General features: G+C 41.9%; 1 protein-coding gene across 2 annotated transcripts in view; it reads right to left on the bottom strand.

Annotated features, from left to right (window-relative positions):
• ITPR2 (inositol 1,4,5-trisphosphate receptor type 2) overlaps positions 1-21288 on the bottom strand; it is a 237783-nt gene that overhangs the window by 101288 nt on the left and 115207 nt on the right. For both annotated transcript variants that reach the window (XM_027693537.1, XM_027693538.1), the window contains 3 exons: positions 15164-15354; positions 14289-14431; positions 12672-12780 (listed from right to left, as the gene is read on the bottom strand). In XM_027693537.1, coding sequence (XP_027549338.1) covers positions 12672-12780; positions 14289-14431; positions 15164-15354 — 443 coding nt within the window. The remainder of the gene's footprint in view (positions 1-12671; positions 12781-14288; positions 14432-15163; positions 15355-21288) is intronic.

Here is a 21288-nt window from a genome sequence, read left to right as displayed (position 1 = left end):
GGATAAAACATGCTCCTGCCCGTGTGACAAAGACAAGGGTCAGATTCCCTCCAGGCAAGGTCACTATCTCCAGGTCTGCATCCCCACAGGTGTAACAGCCAGGGATCACAGCCGAGTGCTGGGAGGAGTGTGGGGTTAACACACATCCCAGCTTGTGCTGGTCTCCTACCAACACCCAGCTCACTGACTTGGAAGCTGCAAGCCACTCCACCCACGCTTGGCATCAGCACCTGTATGTAGGGGACAGTGCTACCTACGAGTCCCTCTGCTTTGTCTTTTGTTGGACTGCCCCCCCTTGGGTTGCAGATTTTTGACCTTGACCCAGAATTCCTCCTTCAGGAGAACGGGCATTGCAAGTCAAGTTGGCCAACACAGCAGGAAGAGTCTCTGGAGTCTGTACAACTCAAGAAGCGACTCTTTTTTTTGTATGCCAACATTTCAGCAAATTTTAAAAAGCATGTTTTTTCCCAATACAAGCCAACTTCAGAACAGGAATTTATACAGAAAGCCAAGCTTACTAAATCAGTGTTTGTCAAGACTTCATACCACTTTTTTTTTATTTCCAACAAATCTTTCATTCACAAAGCCCAGGAGCACACTCCTTGATTTAGGGAGGAGAAAACGGGCGTCCTGCCAACCAGCGAGGTTCTGCACTGTCATATGCAAAGTCCTGCTTCCACTTTCAGAGAGACCTTCTCTGAAGGTGAGTCATTCCGTCCTCTGGAGAGGAGCTCAAAATGGGAGTTAGCCTGTGATACTTAAAAGTACCGTCTGCTGCACTGACACGTGTCCACGGTGATGGCACATCACTGCACAGCAGGCTCAGGGCAAGAAGCAGTGCTGTATTCCAGTAGCCTATCAGAGGGGAGATCAGTTCCTTTCCCTTGTCCTTCAGCAACCCTCCTCACCACAAAAAAATCTAGACTGAACAAAATCCTGGGCCCAAACACAGCGTTCATCAAGTCAGAAACATGCATTAGCGCCATATATCTACTGACCGATTTCAGAAAAAAAAAAACAAACCCTGACAGCTTCCCTGCGGTGGCTGTTGCTCAAGTCAGATGGGCACTGGAACTTGTTTGAGCTGCACATGTGCTTTTCTAGCAAGAACGTGTGTGAAAGGGCCCCTTTGTGCACTGCTGCAGCTGCCCGGCGGCTGCTCCGCCACCTCCTGTGGCTCTGGAGGCCCCTGCTGGAAGATGGAGCTGGATGTGCACAGCACCTTCCCGGGCAAGAAAGCAGCTACTTTTCAGCTGGCAGAGCTGCAGTGGGAAATTAATAGCTGGGAATCATGCAGAGGGCTTGAGAAAACACTTTTAATTTACTCTTGATTTTATTACCTCACGGTTCTCACAGGGGCTGGGGGAGCAGAGCCCCAGCTGCCTCAATAGTAAACTCACACCGCACAGGGCCTTGGTAGCAAAGCAGATAGTGATCAAAGTACTGAATTTAAGACATAGAAGTCATAAACTGTTGGACAGATCAAAAGAAAACATTATTCCAGCAACATTTCCTCTCCTGCTCCCAAATAAAGTCTTTCTTTCAGCTAAAAATCAGAACAAAACAGAGAAAAGGAAAAAGTATGTGCAAAACCAGGAAAGATGGTTTAAAAAGTCAAGGGAATTGTTTAGAGTTTAAGCCTTACATTAAATGCATGTTGAATTAAAGTATATATCAACTAGTTAGTTGACTTCCTGGGTTTTTTTACTTTTTTTTTTTTTTTTTTTTTAAAGGAAGTAAAAGACCTGTATTTAGATTACTCAGTGTGCAAGAATTGGCTACTGAGTTAAAACAAGCTCTTTCAGTATCACAGGTATGGAAATAATCTCTTTATATAAAAACAGCTTCATTTAAGTCAAGTGACTACCTGCAGACCACACTCAGGAGGAGCAAACCCTTCCAACCAACTTTCCCGAGCATCAGGTAGGACTCCAGAAGGAGTCAATTCATTTGCCACTTCCCAATCCTAGCTCAACAAAAATTCAAAGTCAATAAAATCTGAGGTTTTCCCATGCATGATGTTATTCACTGTAAGGATACTGAAATGTGAAGAAAAAAGAAGAAAAGGACAGCTTAAAATGCTTCAACTTCCATTTTTGAAAAGGCCCCTTATGGTCAGTTTTATTGTCAGAATTAACATGACTACACGAACAAAATGCTCACAACAACCAAGACAAATTTAATAAAGACTGTGACATATAACCAGAACAATCCTCTGTGCCAGCCAGGGTAAATTTACTGAGCATCACACACTTTATTGCTAGCAGTGCCTTACCACTGTTATATCCTCTGCCTCACAAAAGCAACCTAGTTATCATGGGTCTCCTTGCAAAATCAAGGGAGCTCCAGGCTGCACAGTCTATTCTCCAGGAGCATTTCTACCTTTGAAAATGCTGCCCTGATTAGTAAAAGAAGAACTTCCCAACGATGTGCAGGACTCCCAGCATTTTGTTTAAATGCAAAGATTTTCATTTTTAGAGAGCCACAGTCAAATATTTGTATATTTAGAAAAGTTTGGTTCCCTAAAGTGCTCAACTGCACCCAGTAGAGTGGCCTGGGAGGAACCCTAGAGCTGAGAACCTCTAGCTGAGAAAACACCTGGTTCAAGGGAAGCTTGTTGTTCCCATGGAGTCAGGAAGGAGTCTTAGTACTGAAAAACCGTGAGTCAAGGTTATCTAAATTTCTTTTGCAGCAGAGATAGGCAGACTGGATGGGGAGTAACGGGGCACATATGCTACCGTATACAGCTAAGGAGTCAAAAATCAAGGGTTTTGCAAGAAAGAGGAGGAAAGTAACAAGGAAAAAAAAAGGGGGGGGTGTAAAAATCTTGCAGAAAAAAGGAATATAAGGAGACATTGCCAGCATAACTGCTCAGTACTTGGGGACAAAATGTTTCGCACAACTCTGCCAAAAGGAATTTTCAGTGCTATAAGGTGCTCTCCCCAAGCCCAAGTGACAGCTCTGTACCTGAGAGCTACCAACACTAGTCCAGACCTTCTGAACACGTTTCCCTGCCTTCCAGCGCTGCCATCCACGCCATGCCAGCACAGGACACCCGTGACCCTGCACGGCACAAAGCACCCGCACGTGTGCGCTGACGGGGGAGCTGCAGCGGGAAGAGAATGGATTAGTTGGGCCCTCGCTGGCAAGGAGCCACATGAAAAGCTGCCCATGAAAAGCTGTTGCAAGGTAAACGGGGCACAACCTGCGCAAAGTGTTCGTTGCCCTGAACCAAAAGGACACTTTCAGGCATTGCCCAACAAAAAAAAAAGCTCCCTTCGAAAAAGCCCACGGGTCAAAGTGACACCGAGACAATGAAGCTCATAATCCTCAGGGCGATCACCAATCCAGAACAGGCCCCTCATTGAGCAACCTGGTCATCCCACATCATTTAGACATTCTGGTCTTTTCCCCATGAACTCCAGAGGCCAGGTAACCATAAATGAACCTGGCTTTCATTTCAGTAAATAAACACATGCATAATTCAGCAAAGCATATTTTCAAGCTCTGGGATTTGTACAATAAAACTGGCAGAACAGATACTCTAAAGACTCAAAGAAATCCCAAATAAACTACTTGCAATTAAAAAATCTCATGATTTTCAAGCCAAATCTCGTGATTTGTTTGTGGCCTGACTCAGGATTTTCAGTGCTTGGGGCTGGCAACTCTGACTAAGCAGGGATATGAAATAAGAGCGAGAGTGACTGCCCGCCAGGCTTCTGTTTTCCTGGGACAGAAGACAAAGCAGCTCTGACAATTCCAGCTGGCAATACCATCCAGGCTCTCCTCCAAGGCCAAACATGCTGGGTAAAATCCTCATCAGACAAAAAAAAAAAAAAAAAAAGATCCTATCAGAAGCAGTTACTGTGGTTGCTTAATAGCTGTTTTCCAAAGTTCACTATAGCATATACTTTCTTTTTCTTGAAAAGGGGAAGATGGGCCACATTAGGGACTAACCCCTTGCCAGATGTCATTAGTGATGAAGTCCCTTAGAAATTACATCAGTTTGAAACAAATCAGAAAACACTGAGTTTCCATTTCTTCCTCCTGCCTGGCTAGACAGAGATTTCAGGATCAGCTTTCATCTATGGCCTGGAATCAACCCTCCTCTGCGTCTTGCTTAGTGTGGCAGGGGTGTTAAGCAAGTAATTGCAACCATTAAAAAGAAAAATAGCTCACTCGCTCCTGCTCCCTGTCCCTGTCAAATACCAGCTCCTTCATTAGGCTTCCCACGAGCTGTTTCAGCACACTGCAGTAGTTTCTCCCTGCTCCTGGTGGACACAGGTGGGTCCTGCTGCAGCATCCATCTCCAGCCACGATCTCTGCATCCTCCTGGTGATGCCAAACCAGCAGCTGTCCCCTCTTCCCTGATGACCCCAAGTGTCCCCCCACATCTGGTATCCAGCAAGACAGCCTGGTCAGGGACTGGAATCAAATTTCCACCTTCCTGCAATGCTCAACCCTCCCTCTACCTGCTCACAGGATGATGAATGAGGAGCAGAAGCACAGAAGGAGGTCGAGCAGAAGGGCCTTGCTGGTTCTTAGGGCTTTTGCTACCCCTAGTAAGGCAAGAGCACAGCCCATCCTAATATCTGAAAGAGATATATCTTTAGTTCCTTGTGCTTGGGACTGACTAAACCAAAATAATATCATAAACTGATGTTTTCTGTAGAAACTCAGTGCCTGCAACACATTTCTGAATCGTAAATCCTAGACCAGAGCAGTTTATGTAATGCCACCTATTCACACTGCCCTAAGTAACCATAACTAACCATTCCATTATAATGAGTCCATTATCCCCTGCTTTATTGTATTTTCTCTTAAAACAGAGATCAAAGATTTGGATCTAGTGGCATCATGCCGATTTCATTTTTATTACTGGCTCCCTAGGTCTATCATAAATATTCATTGGCCATCCCTAATACAAGGCATTGAATTCTGCTCACTGCTATCTCTGGTGCGACTGCAAAGTACAAACAGGGTTGTTGCTCAAACATATTAAATAAAGCAGCAGCAAATTTGTGACAGTCAACAACAACAACAACCAAAAAACCCCACCCAGAAAACAAAAGAACCCTTTTCCCCTTCCAGGGAAATTCAAAACCAAAAGGAGACATTTTCTCTCGCCCCCTCCAAGACTACTGCAGACATTTGGCTGCTGTGGGAATTGAGCTGTGCAGAAGCAGCAGCAGCTGACCTACTCCCACAGACAGGAGACATTTTTGAAAAGTCCACAGTTGCCACACAGTGGTCTCTGCGATACTGCAGCAATCCTCTGTGCTCCCCAGTAAGAATTATCATCATTACCTAGCAGTGATACTGAAACTGCTCAGGAATGAGGACTTTCTGTATAGCAATTAATTCTTAAAAGGGAGCAAAAAGTGTGTGGGGAGCAACATCCTCCAGAATCACAGTCAGGAAAAAGGTTTATGCAGCTTTATTCTCCTAACTCCCAAAAAAACCTTACAGCTATCCCAAACTTCAGGATGGTTGCAATTTGTTTCTCTCTCCATGCTCATCTCCCATATGTTCTTTTGAACTCCTTTCCTGCTCAGTGTAACTCCTCCCAGCATCAGACAAGCAGGGTACAAAAGCCCCTTTTGCACCTGTGAATAAGCACAAAGACCTCTTGGAATGTCAGCTGGACACTTTAAGCAACTATCAATCACTAATATTAGGTTGGCCATGGGAATTGTGTTTTTCCTCATGTTAAGTAACTCAGAGCATTAACAGAGATACTTTATATTTTAAGCAAAAACATCTACCCCATTAAAAACAAAACAATATGGGAGGACACTGAATGAACACTCAAATATTTATCTTCTAATATGACTCCACCACAGATGTAAAATGCTGCTCATTAGAAAAAGAGATGGAATAGGAATAAATAATCTAAAAACAAATATTCACATTTGTATTTATGCATATGAATCTATTCTGACACAAAACTCCACACACCTGGAGAAATGAACCACATGTTAAAACTGCTGACTCATTTTACATATTAACCTACAACATACCTTTGGTCATTTACCCTTGCCAATCTAGTATCTGCTGGAACCCTCTACCTTCCTAAAAATCTTGGCTGCTCTGTTCATAATTTAAAATATATAAATAAAACCAGACAGAAAGAAAACCTTGATCCTGATGTCTTCATGATGTAGAATTTGATTGAAATAGATGTAGTGAGCATGGAATTTAACTTCTAGATGAAGTCTTTAGTGAAATCGATCCCAACTGTATTCAAAACAGCAACAAAAATAAAATCCAGCTGCTGTTGTTCACATAAAGGATCCTGAGCAGTTCCATGGATTTTGTACCTGAGTAAGGTGAGATGAATCAGAGGAACCATCAGAGCTCTGACAGTTTTATTTGTTAAACAGCTCTCTTCCCTTGTACTCTTCTCCTTTTTATTTTAACTAAAAGTAATAGTAATAGAGAAGAATGTCAAATGGTCTGTAGTTAGTTAAGATCTTCTTGCTGCTTTGCTGTTCTTGATACCAGGTACATAGAAAGAAATTGATGTGAAACAGGAATGGAAAAACAAGGAGCATCCCTATGCCACATACACAGTGTAAAGGGGAAATTCCACAGCAGAAGTTGGTCATTTGAAGTTCAGGGCAGGGAACAAGCTACTCAAGTTTGTTATTGGTTTGGATGATGCTGTCTAAATCAGTATCTAACAAAAATATTTTACAGTATCAGATGCTCCTTTAGAGGAAAGGTGATGTATGTGAGAAAAGCAGATGATACAAGTTCCAAAATAATATATCAATCAGGATGTGAGGCTTAATATGTCTGAAATAAAACTGGATAACAACATACTATATTGTTAAAACTTGATAAATATGAGCTGCTGAGAAACTACTATCTTCTGGATGAAATGTGTTCACAACCGTGTGTGTTTTTCAGCCTTGGCATCCTGCCATTAGATTTGTGACAAAATAACCAAGGTTTTGAAACAAAGAAGAATAAGTACCAGTGAGCAGTGAACACCATTGCTCACTCAACTATCACCTGAGCTAAAAGTACCTCGAGTTAATATATATGGGCCACAGTGACAGTTATACATATATAATACATATAAAAGAGAGGGCAAAATCATGAATGCACCCAGCCCTGCAAAGTAGTCAGACGTGTGTTCACTCCCCGTGCAGCAGATTCCAATGCTCTTGCCTTTCACTAGACCAGGATGTTGCACTTCATAAGAGGTCAGGAGTGCTGTTTCCCACCTGCCCTTGGCATATGACTTGGAGTTTAAAGTTCTTCTCCAGGTCAACAAGAGCAATGCACAGCACAGACCCCTGTAAGCACCTCACAACTGGCCCAACTAAAGTGACTTTGAACAGGCTTCTGAACACAAGCAGGTGGCAGTCCAAAGCTGGGTCAAATCCCTGGGGCCTGTTACTTAGAGGAAAAAAAAATCTTCCCTTGAAAAGGAGTCATGCTTTTCATATACCACATACTTACATGTTTTTGCATCAGCAACAAAACACATCTCTCTACAAATGTGTGTGATTGGAAACCCAGCAGAATATCTGGGGGCTGTACCTCCCAGAGAACAGCAGCATCCTCCTTCAGTCCAGAAGGATGCCCATTTTGGGAGGGATAAGGGATACCCAAAGATGAGAGATGCTAATTCAGAAGATTCCAGTTGATGCCACATGTCAAAGCACCAGGAATGTGCAGCAATAACAACGTGCTGCAGTGGCCAATGGCCTGAGGCACTAAGCACTGTGGCTAAAAACACCTGGCTAGTACAAACAACACCATCACATGCCCTGTGGTATCTCCTTGCTTAATTATTCCAGCTTGAAGCCTAGAGGGGGGGGGAAAGGGAAACTTCATTAGTTTGGTTTTCTGTGGGTTTTCTCTCTTTGTAAAATGTCAGTGTACGGGTATAATGAGAAATTACCACACTCTAAGGGCCTGGCCACATTTAGTGTTTAGTCTTGCATGTCTGAAAGCTCTGATGCTTCTGCCACTGCAATTACTGGCTCAGAGGATTCACAGCAATAGCAAGGCATGAATCCTCCTCTGCAATAAATTAGCGCAGGCGTCGGTTCTGCAACACATCACCACCTTCACGTAAAGCATCACACACAGAGAGGGGTTTGTCTTTTATCTCTTAACTGTCATGACAAAGCCACAACAGCAGTTTCTTGACTGGACCAGAAGTAAATGCCGGTCACAACCTGGCTGGCACCGCTAGAAGTAACCAAACATTCTTCCTCCCTGCACCTCCAGTCCCTCCCCGAACTTGTGGCTGGTTTCCCAAGGAGAGAGTTTTTAAGGTAGGATACTGCAAAAATGTCCTTTACCAGCTAAAACACAGAAGTGATTTTTTTAAAAAATTCAATATAAGCAGCACTGAGCTTACACATTCTCCTGTAGTATTTCTAGCCCTCTATTACCTCACAGCCACACTGAGCTTAGTGAGAAGAACTGCTCACAACAGGGAAAAACAGGCTGGTGCATAGGTATTTTTATACATCAGCACAAATAAAACTGACAGCAGAAATAGGGAAAAATTAAATGTAATTCTTCAGAATGCCTCTGCAGTGCCACTAATCCAAAATGTGAGCAGTAACACAAATAAAGGAATTTAGATCCCATTCTCCCATTTAAAATAAACATCCTTTTGAGGTAGAATACATTCAACAAGCCCCACATATTCAGAATTATTCTCTTTTTTATCCCTTTTTCTTTTACCTACAAATACTATTTATCTGAATGCTGCTTAATTTGCACATGCAAATAAGTAAAACCATCTTGAAAAGATGAGGCTATAGAACAAAATGCAGTTTAAGCTGGGAATGTCTGTGATTCAAAGAACTGCAACGCTGGGACACTGTAGTGGCTCCCAGCAAAATCTCTGGCTTCTAAGACACACTGAGACCATTTATCCCAGCAGAAAAAGACCTGCAGCTCCCACTGGTTTCAGCTTGATCAGTACAATAATGAACTGGGACTATTGCTTCGGACGAACTGGAGTTTTGGCAACAGCTCCGTGTGAAAAGAGTCAGTTCTTCTGGCACAAAGTGACCAAGAGCCTGTATGGCCATATTGGAGACCACATCTTACAGGAATAAAATGCATTTGTATTTACACCGAAGCTGTACTGTTTTTTCACATGTATATTTGGTGCCATTGCAGCAAACAAAGAGGAGAGGGCAGCTCACATTTCATACCTAAAGAGGAACGCAGAAACATTTAACACTGCAAAACCAAAGGCCACAAAGCTACTTCCATGATTCTAAATCATGAACTAGTATAAGAGCAAACCAACATTCTTCATGAGTTTTTCCAAAAAAGGCAAAAAGCACAACTACTTATTTCTGACAATTAAGCAGCTTACACAGTCTTTGTTCTACTGACACTTAAAAATGCAGTTTTTCAATTATTTATCCTGTATTTCAACACCTAAAGCAGGGAAAAAAAATATGAAGTCTGTGTTCTGCAGCACAGGCAACCCTTACTGAAGGGTTCAATTCATTTATAACAGCGTTTCCCTTAGGAAGTGCCAGTTGGCAGGGAGGATTGGATTGGATTCTGCCATGTTTTGTAATGCACTATCACCCATTAGCACCCTGATCAGCCAGTAATGTTACACTAAACTCCTCATATACACACATTATCAGAGAGAATATTTTTTTTTACCCCCAGAGATGCTGACCTCATTTAGGAACAGTTGGGAAATCAGAAGTTTGTCCATGGCCAAGGCACTGATGTGCCAGCAGCTGGAGCAGGTTAAGAAGTTGCCATATGAGCACAATTAGGACAAGAGTTCAACAACTTCATCCAATTCACTGAGGAGGATTTAATTTAAGCTTGTGAACCCTCTCTGGAGCAGCTGGGCTGCCCCTCCTGGCCCACCAGCTCTGTGTAGGGACAGCCACTTCCAGCAGGGCAGCTGAGATTTTGAACTGCTCCTGTCATTTGCAAAGTGAACAGGCATCAGTGGTCTACGTGTCTCAGATGCTTTTGGAAAGGTTACTCAGATTCAAACTGAGGTGTGTAAGTAAGTCTGGAGGCACCATTCGTTCAGAAATTGAACTGAAATCAAGTGTTGGGGTGAAGGACAAAAAAAGATTTCCTGGGGAAAAAAAAGAATCAAAAATTCCAGTCCTTCTGGTTTTGTAAAATAGGTATAAAAATGGCCAGCAACAAAAAACCAAATATAGATGGGGCGGATCTAGTCCAAACACAGTCCTTTCTGTCCCTCCTGTTTCTCTACTTAAACAGTGAGACTGAAGAAGGCTTTTAGATAAGTACATTTAGATACCACAGTAACTGTCTGAACAGTGGCAATGTCAACTTCCACACTTCTTCCACTGTTCTGGAAGAGCCTTCTGCAAGAGAGGGGCTGTAGATCAAGTTTCACTCCAGTTAGTCACCTAATCAATACAAATAGGACTAGGACTTAACTTAGAACTCCCAGGAGACTGCAATAATCACCCACAATTACTTATGAAAGCCAATCAATGACCGAGAGGTTTTATGTGTCGTTTATATACCTCAAATCAAACTCCGAAATTAAACTTTGATTCCGAACAGGATAAGATGTTGCAGCACTAAGCAAAACAATGCAAGAGCAAGAGCTGGAAAGGAATCCCAGGATGGAGCCAGGAGAGCACCAGTGACCTGGAACACCAGCAAGGGGAGGTGCAACAACAGAGTGGGGACAGGAACAGCCATAAAACAGGTGAAATAAGCCTCTACAGCTGTATTTTCCTCCTGCTCCTTCAATAAAACAGGCTGCCTTCGAGTCATGAAATGAAAGCGAAAGGTAGCAGAAGGCTCTCAGTTGTGAGATGAGAAAGAAAGAGGAGGAAATTTTATTTCATTATTTCTTCCTTGATTCACACTGTGGGAAAGTCTGCAGAAACTAGAGGTTTACCATTTCTGTCAGATTTATCACAGAAAACCCATTTTGATGCGTGATTTACAAACTCAGTCTTCCTGTCAAAATGTCACACATCCCTCTGTAGCTTTGTTCTGGTATTACCATTATGTATTTACTACTACATTATTTTTTTTTTAGCATCTGCACAGCACAGTTGAATAACTTCATGGGCAGTGAGATCATGGTTCAAAAAAAAGATGGGAAACACGCACATGAGCCTATTCATTGTGCTATTTTTGCTGTTCCAAAGTCCGTGGCACGAACAATGACTCATAAGAGTAGCAAGCCAGGGAAGCACTTGCTAACCATACAAGCTTGTTTACTCATTTATTTGTTTGCACTGATTCATTACATCCTGCAGTGTAAAACCAACGGGGCTCGAGAGGAAGCACGAGGGAGAAATTCTGTTTACCCAAGAGCTCTTCCACCCACCCTGCCCCACGGAGGTGGTGGAGGGATATGGGAATACACCTCCTATGTCCACTCCAGAGAAGCTGGGCTGGAGAGGTGAAAAGCCCCTACACACCAGTGGGGCACATTCCCTCTGATGGCTTCACTCTGTCTCGCTTTATCAGCATCACAACAGGGTACAAAGAGCAATGAAAATAGGCAATTTTTTTGCTTAAGCCATACATTGAAATTGTTGCTTTTTTCCCCCCTGTAGTCCTGAGATGAGATTAACTTTTAGTGGGTCCATGCAATTATTTTGGAGAGTTTTGGCGAAAAGCATGCAGCTACAAAAGCAAATCAATTTTCCCATGTGATGCAGTGGTGTTATGGACCCAGAAATCTACTAGAATAAGTATGAATAATAATTAAGAATAATAATATCTGCTTCACCTGAGAAATCTGTGTCATGACATTAAAAAAAGAATTTATCAGACCAGGCCTAGCCACAGTTTTCTTATAGGAGGTGAAGATGGGCTTGGTTTCGTCTGCTCACACTGGTTGTTCTTGTGTAGAGCAGGGCTGATGTCAGCACTGAGAGATTAGATAATAGCTCTATGATTCATATATAAGAGTGAATAATACTGAAAGGATTTGGGGAATACCCAGAAGTATGGATAAGAGGAAACCACACAAAAATCATGGCTCAGAAAGAAGGGACAGCTGACATGTAAATCTCAATCCAGCTACTGATACCCAAAGGCGCAGGCAGAATGAAAGAGGTATTTGAAAAACTTGGGTTTGGAAGAGAAAAATGGCCAATAAGGGGAGAGAGAGAAGTGCAAGAAATAATTAGACACTTACAGAGTACAGACTATGCCACTTCTTCCCAAAACTGCCAGCTCTGCCTAAACATTGCACATTCCCTTCACACATTTACAAGCATTAAGAAGTGTATGGAGTACAAAAGTCTGGCACCACAGGCAGCAGGGAAAAACTGTACACTTGCAATTAAAAATCCCTTATATTTCCACTGATTTTATGGTAAAGTCAGATGTGACATAAGCAGACTAGTCTCCAGAAATACCAGATATCCAATATATAGTAATTATACATAGTAATACTTGCTACTGCTAATTCATTTAATCTTCCTTGCCTGGACTCTTGCCGAGTCCCTCACACAAAACTGTGTAAGGCAGATAGTTTCTTTTGTTCCAGTCTAACTTCCTACCTTACCACACATTCCTAAGACACTAAGTTATCTCTAAAACATGTACAAAACTGAACTCATGTCAGATTCTGTTACTGTCCCACAGCCAACATTTAATACCGTGCTGTTAGGTTAGTTCTATATTTAATATTAAAGTGGTAGCAGTACCTCTTCTGCAAAGTTAGTTTTCTTGTCAAGCATTTCTCGTAATGTCTGAAGAATTTTAATGCAGAGCTTTTCTTCTTTCTCCATGAGCTTCTTTGTGTGGTTAATCAACCTTAAAGTAAAATATTAAACCTTAAAGAGCGTTGCACATTGTTGCTAAGCCATACTACAATTTCTTTATGCAAAAATTGCCTGTCACTATATTTTTCCTCAAGGAAAGGAAATAGAAGTAGTCAAGAGAAATCATAATTAAAAAGGAAATGGGACTTTCAAGGTGGTTTTTGTGTCACTTTGCATATTTTACTGCCCATACAGAAGGCAGAATTCTACGTCCACTTTTTCTGAGGGCTTCCAGATTAAGATCCAAACTTGCTATTTCATCCTTTCTTTATTTAAAGGTAACTTATTTTAACCTTTATTTAAAGGTAACCAGTGCTCACCATGCATCTCAAAACTTTTAAAAGCTACAACCTTTACATCTTCCAACTTCCACGATGGTTAAAATATATTTATGATACAATTAGCAAATGGTATCCAGCCAAAAGGATCATCAAAAAGCTTTCATGGAAGTGTTCAGAAATACAGGCATTTGGATGAAACATAACCTTTGTTTACACTCACACAACAACTTGACAAGCCAGAAAACAGGGTACATTTCCATCTCCAGCTATGGCTGTGACAGGAGTTTGGATTTTAGTCAGATTAAGCTGGTATTTAGAAGCAGCCTGTCTGTGCAGAGCAGGTCCATGCACAGATCTTTGCACTTTTTCCCCACATTGCTGGAGAAATGTTTGTGCAGTACATGGGCCACATCCATCAGCCCTACACATGATTTGATGCTGACTTGGGACAGGAACTTGGACAGAGGGCATGAGATGGGACAACCCCAAAATTTAGCTTAATTTTTCCAAATATACAAAGTGTATTATTATGACACTACCTCTGCAGAATATGCAAATAGCCAAGGAATCAGGAGAGCTGCCAAATGCATTAATTTCCCTCAAGTTATCTCTGTTTAAATTATAGTTTCTCAAGGGCAGAGGGGGGCATCTCACTTGAGGACTAATAAAAAATTTGCAAGACTCTATTCCAATGCATAGACTGCAAATAAAACATCTAATAATTCAAGACCAGGTAGGGGTGCCAGTGAACTGTATTTTAAAAGAGCTGTTGGTAGTTTAAAATAAAATTATCTATTTGCTATACCAAAAAAAACCTTCAACAAAAAACCACTAGCCCTGAGCCCCCCACTGCTTCACTATGAAGAAAATTCTACTATGGAAAGTCTCAGTTAATGCTGTAGATTTGGAGAAACTTAATAGCAAAAGTAGCCCATTGAGAAAACAGACCTTGAGCCTGCCACAGTTTTAACAAGCTATTAACATCCCATTTCTAGGTAAACAAGGCAAGCAACCTCTCTCTCTGCTCCTCTCCAGACTCCTAAACTGCTGAGAAATACAAAACATGCAGCAAAACCCCTCAGTTTAAGCTTTCAATACTGAACTCCGCCACCTGCATGCATAAGTTGCTGCTGAAAATCAGAGTTAAGTGCTTCTGAAAATGTTCACTCCCTGCCATCCTTCCCAGCAAAGCAAATAGGCCCCTGTGCACACCACTTACTTGGACATGAAAGCACCACATCTTATCCTGGCATCGCTCCCCTCAGGAAAAAGGAGCTCTGGACTGTGCAGCACATCAACCAGCACCGAGAACTCAGCCTGCATCATGGGAGTGAACTGCTGCTCCAAGGAGGACACCACATCCTGGGGAAGAAAGGAGGACAACACTCAGAGCTGCAAGAAAACTCCTGATGATGTTGAACCTCTACGTGCACAAGGTGATCTCCATCTCATAGACGATCTCCAGTGATACAAACCTGACATAACAGCTCCTAAAAGCTCCACTGCCTCCTCTGCAGCCAAAGAGGGGCACATGGCCACAAAAAGGCAGAAAGGAGATCCTGCTCTGTGGACCACTTTGAGGAGAACACACCTTGAATACTGTGTGCAGTTTTGGTCACCACAATATAAAAAAGATACGAAGCCTTTAAAGAGCGTCCAAAGGAGGCAATGAAGATGATGAAAGGCCTTGATTTGAAGCCGTGTGAGGACACTGAGGGCACTTGGTGTGTTCAGCTGGAGAAGAAGAGGCTGAGGGGAGACCTCACTGCAGTTACAACTTTCTTGGGAGGGGCAGAGGAGGGGCAGGGACTGAGCTCTGCTCTGTGGGGACCAGGGACAGGACCCAGGGAATGGCTGGAGCTGTGTCAGGGCAGGGTCAGGTTGGATCTCAGGAAAAGGTTCTTCCCCCAGAGGGTGGTTGGGCACTGAACAGGCTCCCCAGGGCAGTGGGCGCAGCACCAAGGTTGCCAGAGCTCAGGGAGTGTTTGGATGATCCTCTGGGGCACAGGGTGTGACTGCTGGGGCTTCCCACATCTGGCACATGTGAGATAAATGCACTGGCACCACTGCCCAAGCCATTTGCTGGTTTTGTACCTGCAGTTTTTCTATGATATTCCTGTAATCCCAGGCAGGCCCACCAAGAGCTTCTTTGAAGCGAGGTCCACTGCGGGCTGACATTCTCCACCCCATGGCTGCCCTCTGCACCATGTTAGAGTGGCTCTTCATGAACAAGGTGTTGACCTGGCTGTCCAAATCCACTGGAATTGCAATCCCACGGTTCTTTGCTTTAACAGGAAAAAAATAGTTAAAGTAAGACATTTACAGTGGCAAAAACTTGAAAACCTTATCAAGATCACGGTGTGCAAAATCTGAATGTTCCTGAAGTTAAGGGGCAGGGGGATATCACTTCAACAGGTTTTAAAAATAAGGATCCTAAAAATAAGGAGCCTTATATGTAAAAATAAGGAGCCTTATATCTAAAAATAAGGATACCTAAGATACTACCTACCTACTTCTACCTAAGTGGTAGAAATCAGCCATAATCCTGTTAAAGAAAGAATGCTGCACCAATTTTAATGAGATGGGGATAATTTCCAGTATGTATTTTTATAGATACATTTATTTTTTAAAACAGAATTTTTTTTACTAAAAAAAAAATCAGATCCAGAGATATTAATAAGACTAACAAAAGGAGAATGCATTATTATTTCAACAGCTAGTTTTACTTTATTCAGAAGCAAATTCTAAAATTCTTCTTTCTAGTGGACATATGCACATTTATCCAATTCATCCCAAGTGCTCTTTGCTGCTTTTCTGTGTATTTCTCCTGTGAAGACCTTGAGAAACCAAGTGCATACAAATTAAATTTGAAAAAGACTGTCTCCTCTTCTCACTGGGTTTCCTGTGCTGCCGGGATTGATAAACCCTGGATTCCTGGATGCCACTGCAATATATCTAATAGTTAATAAACATCTGATAGTTTAACTGATAGTTAAAAAATATAACCAATAGTTAAAGAAATTTCTTTTTTAGTTTTTAGACTTAGGGGGCAGGAAGTGACAGTAGAGACAATATCAGAGGAAAAAAAAAAACTGAGGAAAGACTTGCAGGAATCCTTACAGGGCATCCACTATTAAACTACTGTTGCGTTCTGAACTGTCGTCTGAAAAGGCAGTTTGAAAGGCAATGTTAGAAGGTATCTGCCCTTTCCCCCATGAAAGTTTCTGTGTTAGCTGCTTCTCTCCATCCCACTGGACATCACAGTGACATTCTTCCCCGGCTCAGCAAGAGCTGTCTGAAATTCAACAAATAAACAGGAGTTTGCTCCGTCCCTGGAAGTGTTAAAAGCCAGGGTGGATGGGGCTCTGAGCAATCTGGTCTAGTGGAAGGTGTCCCTGCCCATGGCAGAGGGGTTGGAACTGGATAATCTCTAAGGTCCCTTCCATCCCAAACTATTCTGTGATTCTGTGATCAATGCAGTAATATCTCTGAAAGATTAGGTCACATTCCAGTGCTTAGCCTCTGTATTCTGTGTCATTTCACTTAATTTCCATGGCACAGTTCATGCTTAATAAAAACTTGGAAGCAAAATGGAGAAGTAGTTCTAGTTCATTTGGAATAATGACTAATAATAACTGATTTTTTCATTTTCCTTATTGAAAGAAGGTAAATTTTATAAAAAGCATCAGCCTATGTTGCAGCTCTGTTCAACATTTCTCTGAGGCATTTCCCCACTAACACGCACGCTGTCCACAGCAGGGAGAAGCATCAAAAATATTCCACTCCTCCTTCCCAGCTCTTAAAACATATACAACTTGAAGTCCTGAACTTGTGAAGTCAACAGACGCCCTTCTTTCCCGAACAGCCTATGGATCAGGCCCCACGGGAGGACGTGCAAGCAGAGCCAGGCACACAGCTCGGATGAGTGAAGGCTCGAGTGCTGCCAAGCACAGTGACTCACAGATCCCAAAAGGCACAAACTTTCTCTCCCTTTGAACACTATATTGTAACAGCAGAATTTATTATAAACCTAAATTTGGCTGTGACACCTCACCCTCCAGTCTCAGACTGTGGCAAGGGAGCTCTGTCAGGGTACTCTCATCCCTTTGATGGCTCCCACAGGTGCAGGGCACCCTCCTCTGGATTAGGCTGTTCCACTGGGATGGAAGAGAGATCTCCTGCTTCTGGTAGGCACCTTCTTTTAAATAGTCTGCCACAGGGAATTGAAAAAATAAACATTTTTTTTTTTTAGGTCAAGATGGGAAGAGACAAATTGACTTTTCCTTTCCACTCTCTTTTTGTTTTGAAGGCAGGTTCTGATTAACATGTGGAAAATACCACGGATGGCTGGCCATTATTTCTAATGATTGTTTTTTTCCATATTCTCCAACTGGGCTATTTTTCAAAACACATTTGCCCTGTTGGTGCTTACTGTACTGGAGAAGTCCATTAAAGTTCTGCCAGTGTGGGTAGGTGCTGCAGCTTATTAATCCAATTTATTGTGTCCTAATGTCAATCACTGGAATGTTACTGGACAATGCTCACCTCTCAATTAAGTGGAATGCATGCAGAATCCTGATATACTGAAGAATAAATTTAGCAATGGGGAACACTGATCAGAGAAAAACCCAGACTTTTGCAGTCCTATAGATGCCATGGAAGTTAACAACTTCCATCAGTGTCTAAGGAGCAGTCAAGGACTATGATTGTTCAAAGAGTTGCAGCTAATTAAAACTATCACAAAGAAAACCAGAGGGAGAAAAAAAATACTCCTTTGTTTTGAACAGTTCTTACATGTATAATTCCATTTGTAATTAAGATTTGTATTGGTTGTCAAAGGGCACTGTTGAAGTCTAAGCTATAAACAAAGCCTTTGTCTTCTTATTCCTTTGCAGCTTGTAGAAAGTTTATCTTTCATTTGTTTCACATTTCATTATTTAAAACAACATGAAACATATTTTTACATTTTGGAAAGCTGATGAACAAATGTGAACATAAATATTTATTTTTAATTTAGGTGTTGTAGGCTGCTTTCCTCTTCAAAATGTGTCAATCTCCCTTAAAGTATCAACATCAAATATTTAAGAGCATGTTTATTTTTGTTCCACTTAGAAACACTTTTGGACAGCAGTCAAACTTGCAAAGTAGGGTTAGAGCTGGGAGACAAAGGAGCTGAGGGGGGTAAAATTCTGTCTTTCATCTGACTAGTGAACTTGGGGAAAAGCTACATGGCTGTATGTACAGTGGTACCATAAGTATCCAGCAGGATACCTACAAGGATGGACTAGAACATGAATTCCATTATGCTTGTGGGTCCAATTCAGAATATTCTGTGATGTCTTCAGCAAAGATAAATTCTGTCCTGCAGTGAAGGGCATGTCTCAAGCTTTTATACTGCCCATTTCCTACCTAGGGCACCGTGCACGGGGCTAATTACACCCTGAACATGCAACACCGACTTGCCAGTGTCACAGGAAATGGAATTTGCTGGGAAATCCCCCAGTTATGCCATCAGCAAGAGCCACACTTGAGCCAAGCAAACGGGACCCATGGAAATGGTAGGAAACCCAGCAAATCCAGCCAAGTCACAGTAAAATGTTCTGCTCCGTGCTGGATGGAGCTGTGGGCACCCAGTGCATCAGCAGCTTTGCTTTCCCTTACTGTTTAAACAATGAAAAAGTACTCTGAGGCAGGGACTCAAAAGAAAAGGGCAACATTAATGCTGAGAATCAAGTAGCTAAAAATCCAGCCACTCTCCATCAGTGAGCGAGACCCCCCCCGCAGCCCCAGGAGCACATCCAGCTGCTCTCAGAAAGGCTGGAATGGGCAGAGGTGTTATTTGGTTAAATTACCTGCATGTATTTCTCTCCACAGAAGCACAGCAATTGGACCTATTTCAGGAATGCTTGCTGAAGCACTGTCCTTTCACTGTGCTGCCTGCCTGAGCCTGAGGATCAGTTTTTAGCACTAAGGATTTCCAGGAAGTGGCCCTCGCCTGTCATTTTCCTTGGAAGCCCATTCTTCAGAATAATGTACCTTGCCATGAGGAGCCTTGCTGTTCTTGCTATTTCCACCGAGTGCTCCCTAATTTTATATTTCACTCCATTACCTTTTGTAATGTATACAAAACACAACAGCATTTCGTGGCTTCACAGCTCTTTCAGCGCTCTTTGCGCTACCCTAAACCATCCTTGGGGCACATTTTTGGGGGGGACCCGCAGGTGTTTCACCCCTTGCAGCACCAGGTGTGGGTCATGAAAAAGCCACAGCTGTGCCTGGCTGTGAAGCCTTTCCTCTCCTTGCTGTTTACACCCCTCTGGTAGCTGCAGACAGCTATATCATGTTCTCCCACACTTCCCAGTTGTCACGTAACGGAGCGATGCATATTTAGTTCAATTAATTTTGTTCCATAAATCAGTCCCTCCAGCTCCTTAATCATTTACTGACTGCTTAACAAATGCATTTGGATGGAGAGACACTAATGCTAGAGACAGCAAGACTTTTTAAGGGAAATAAAAGCTTTGTGTAGACAAGACACAAACCTGCCAGTCTTGTACCCTTCACTTGGATTTTTTTTTCCAACGGAAAATCTACACTAAAATATTTATCAGCCTGTAAAAAGATCATCATTGACTTTTTCTTGCAATTAGGGAAACACAAACAGTTAAAATAGAATAAAATATGTGCTTCATCTGAAATGTTATTCTTCTTGCTGTCAAAAAAGTAACAACAGGATAATTATTTTATTTGAACTAAAAATTGAAAATGAAGGTCTAGCTTTTTAGAAAATGGAAATCAGGTTTTAAAGCTCAAATGGGAAGCAAAAGAATCGTATTTTCAGGACTGAAAAAAGTTGTTATAGGAAAATTCATCTATATGGACATTAAAAGACGCACAATAATTCCAAAGAAGCAATAAAATGTGACCTAGATTTTATGTTTAATGTTTCCTGTTTGTAATTTGTCAGGGAAAAGTAAAGGGCTTTAGAGGACATAAAAGCATGGTCAAGAAGAGCCACAGGAGAGTTTTTTTGGATTCTGTACAAAGGGGTATTGGTGACCTGAAATTAGGGAATAAATACTGGAGTAGAAAGGACTTCACTACTCCTTCAGACCATCTGTTCTCTGTTACAGACAACTCATGTTCTTTAATATCTTTGGGAAAATTTATGGAGCCCCATTTAAAATGAAGGGATCTTATCTGCCACCCCTCCTCTCTCCATTTTCTCTCAGCCCGTTGACCAAGGACATCCTTCCAAAGTTGGTTCCAATCCTCTGATTTACAATCTAAATTTATTTCGGTTATTTACAACCTCCTGTAATTTATGTCCAGTTGGTTTTGGGTCACCACTGTCCTTCAGCTTAAATGTCTCTGCGACTATTTATCTTCCTAAGTACTTTAAAAGAGCAAAAACACAGGCCTGTGTTTTGGTAGGAAAAACACATGGGGCTTTCTCAGACCCTTCTTGTAATACAATTCTCCTTTCCCCTGACCATCACAGTAGTGCTTCCTCTGTACCTGTTCCAGTTTTGAACTTAGGAAAATGGCAATCTTACATGTCTTGCCTCCAATTTTGTAGCATGGAAACAAGAATTCTCCTTTTGCTTCTCCTGCACATCATCCTAGGATATAATCTGATAATGACTAATGTGATTTGGCTTGCTAACAGATTTTTTATAAAGGGTTTGCCAAGAGACACAGCCTAACAGAATGCAGGTTTCCTATCTGCTACTGTTTAGTCATCTGGGAAATTCCAGTTATTTCATTAGTGGTGGTCACAGCACAGCCATACACAGGCTACATCCTTGGGATACACACAGTATCAGAGGGAAGATGCAATGTTTAAAAACATAAGGGGAAAAGCTAATGGATACTCCAGAGGCAAGAGTATAACACAACTGCATTGGCCCTTGTAACAGAAAACTGTTGCTCTAAGGTGAAGATAAAAGAATCATCACTTAATTAAGAAGCAAAGACAGTTCTTTGCATGGGCCCTGAAAGATTGGTCAGCCCTGGGAGAAAGACCCTGCTCCAATTTAAGATATACAAACTTTAGTTGTGAGGACAGATGATATTCCCCAATCCTTATGGAAAGACAGTAGATGGTTTAAAATGCAAACTTTGAGACTGGCCTCTAACCCTTCTCAACCTTGCAAAGACCATAAAATGTAGGAACTGAAAGTCCTTTGATAATGAATTCATTTCAAATAAATGAAATG

Source organism: Neopelma chrysocephalum, unplaced genomic scaffold (genome assembly GCF_003984885.1).
Source record: "Neopelma chrysocephalum unplaced genomic scaffold, ASM398488v2 Primary Assembly neopelma1_92, whole genome shotgun sequence".
Taxonomy (NCBI): Eukaryota; Metazoa; Chordata; class Aves; order Passeriformes; family Pipridae; genus Neopelma; species Neopelma chrysocephalum.
The sequence above is the reverse complement of the archived record's forward strand: the minus strand, read 5'-3'. Positions and strand labels throughout refer to the sequence as shown.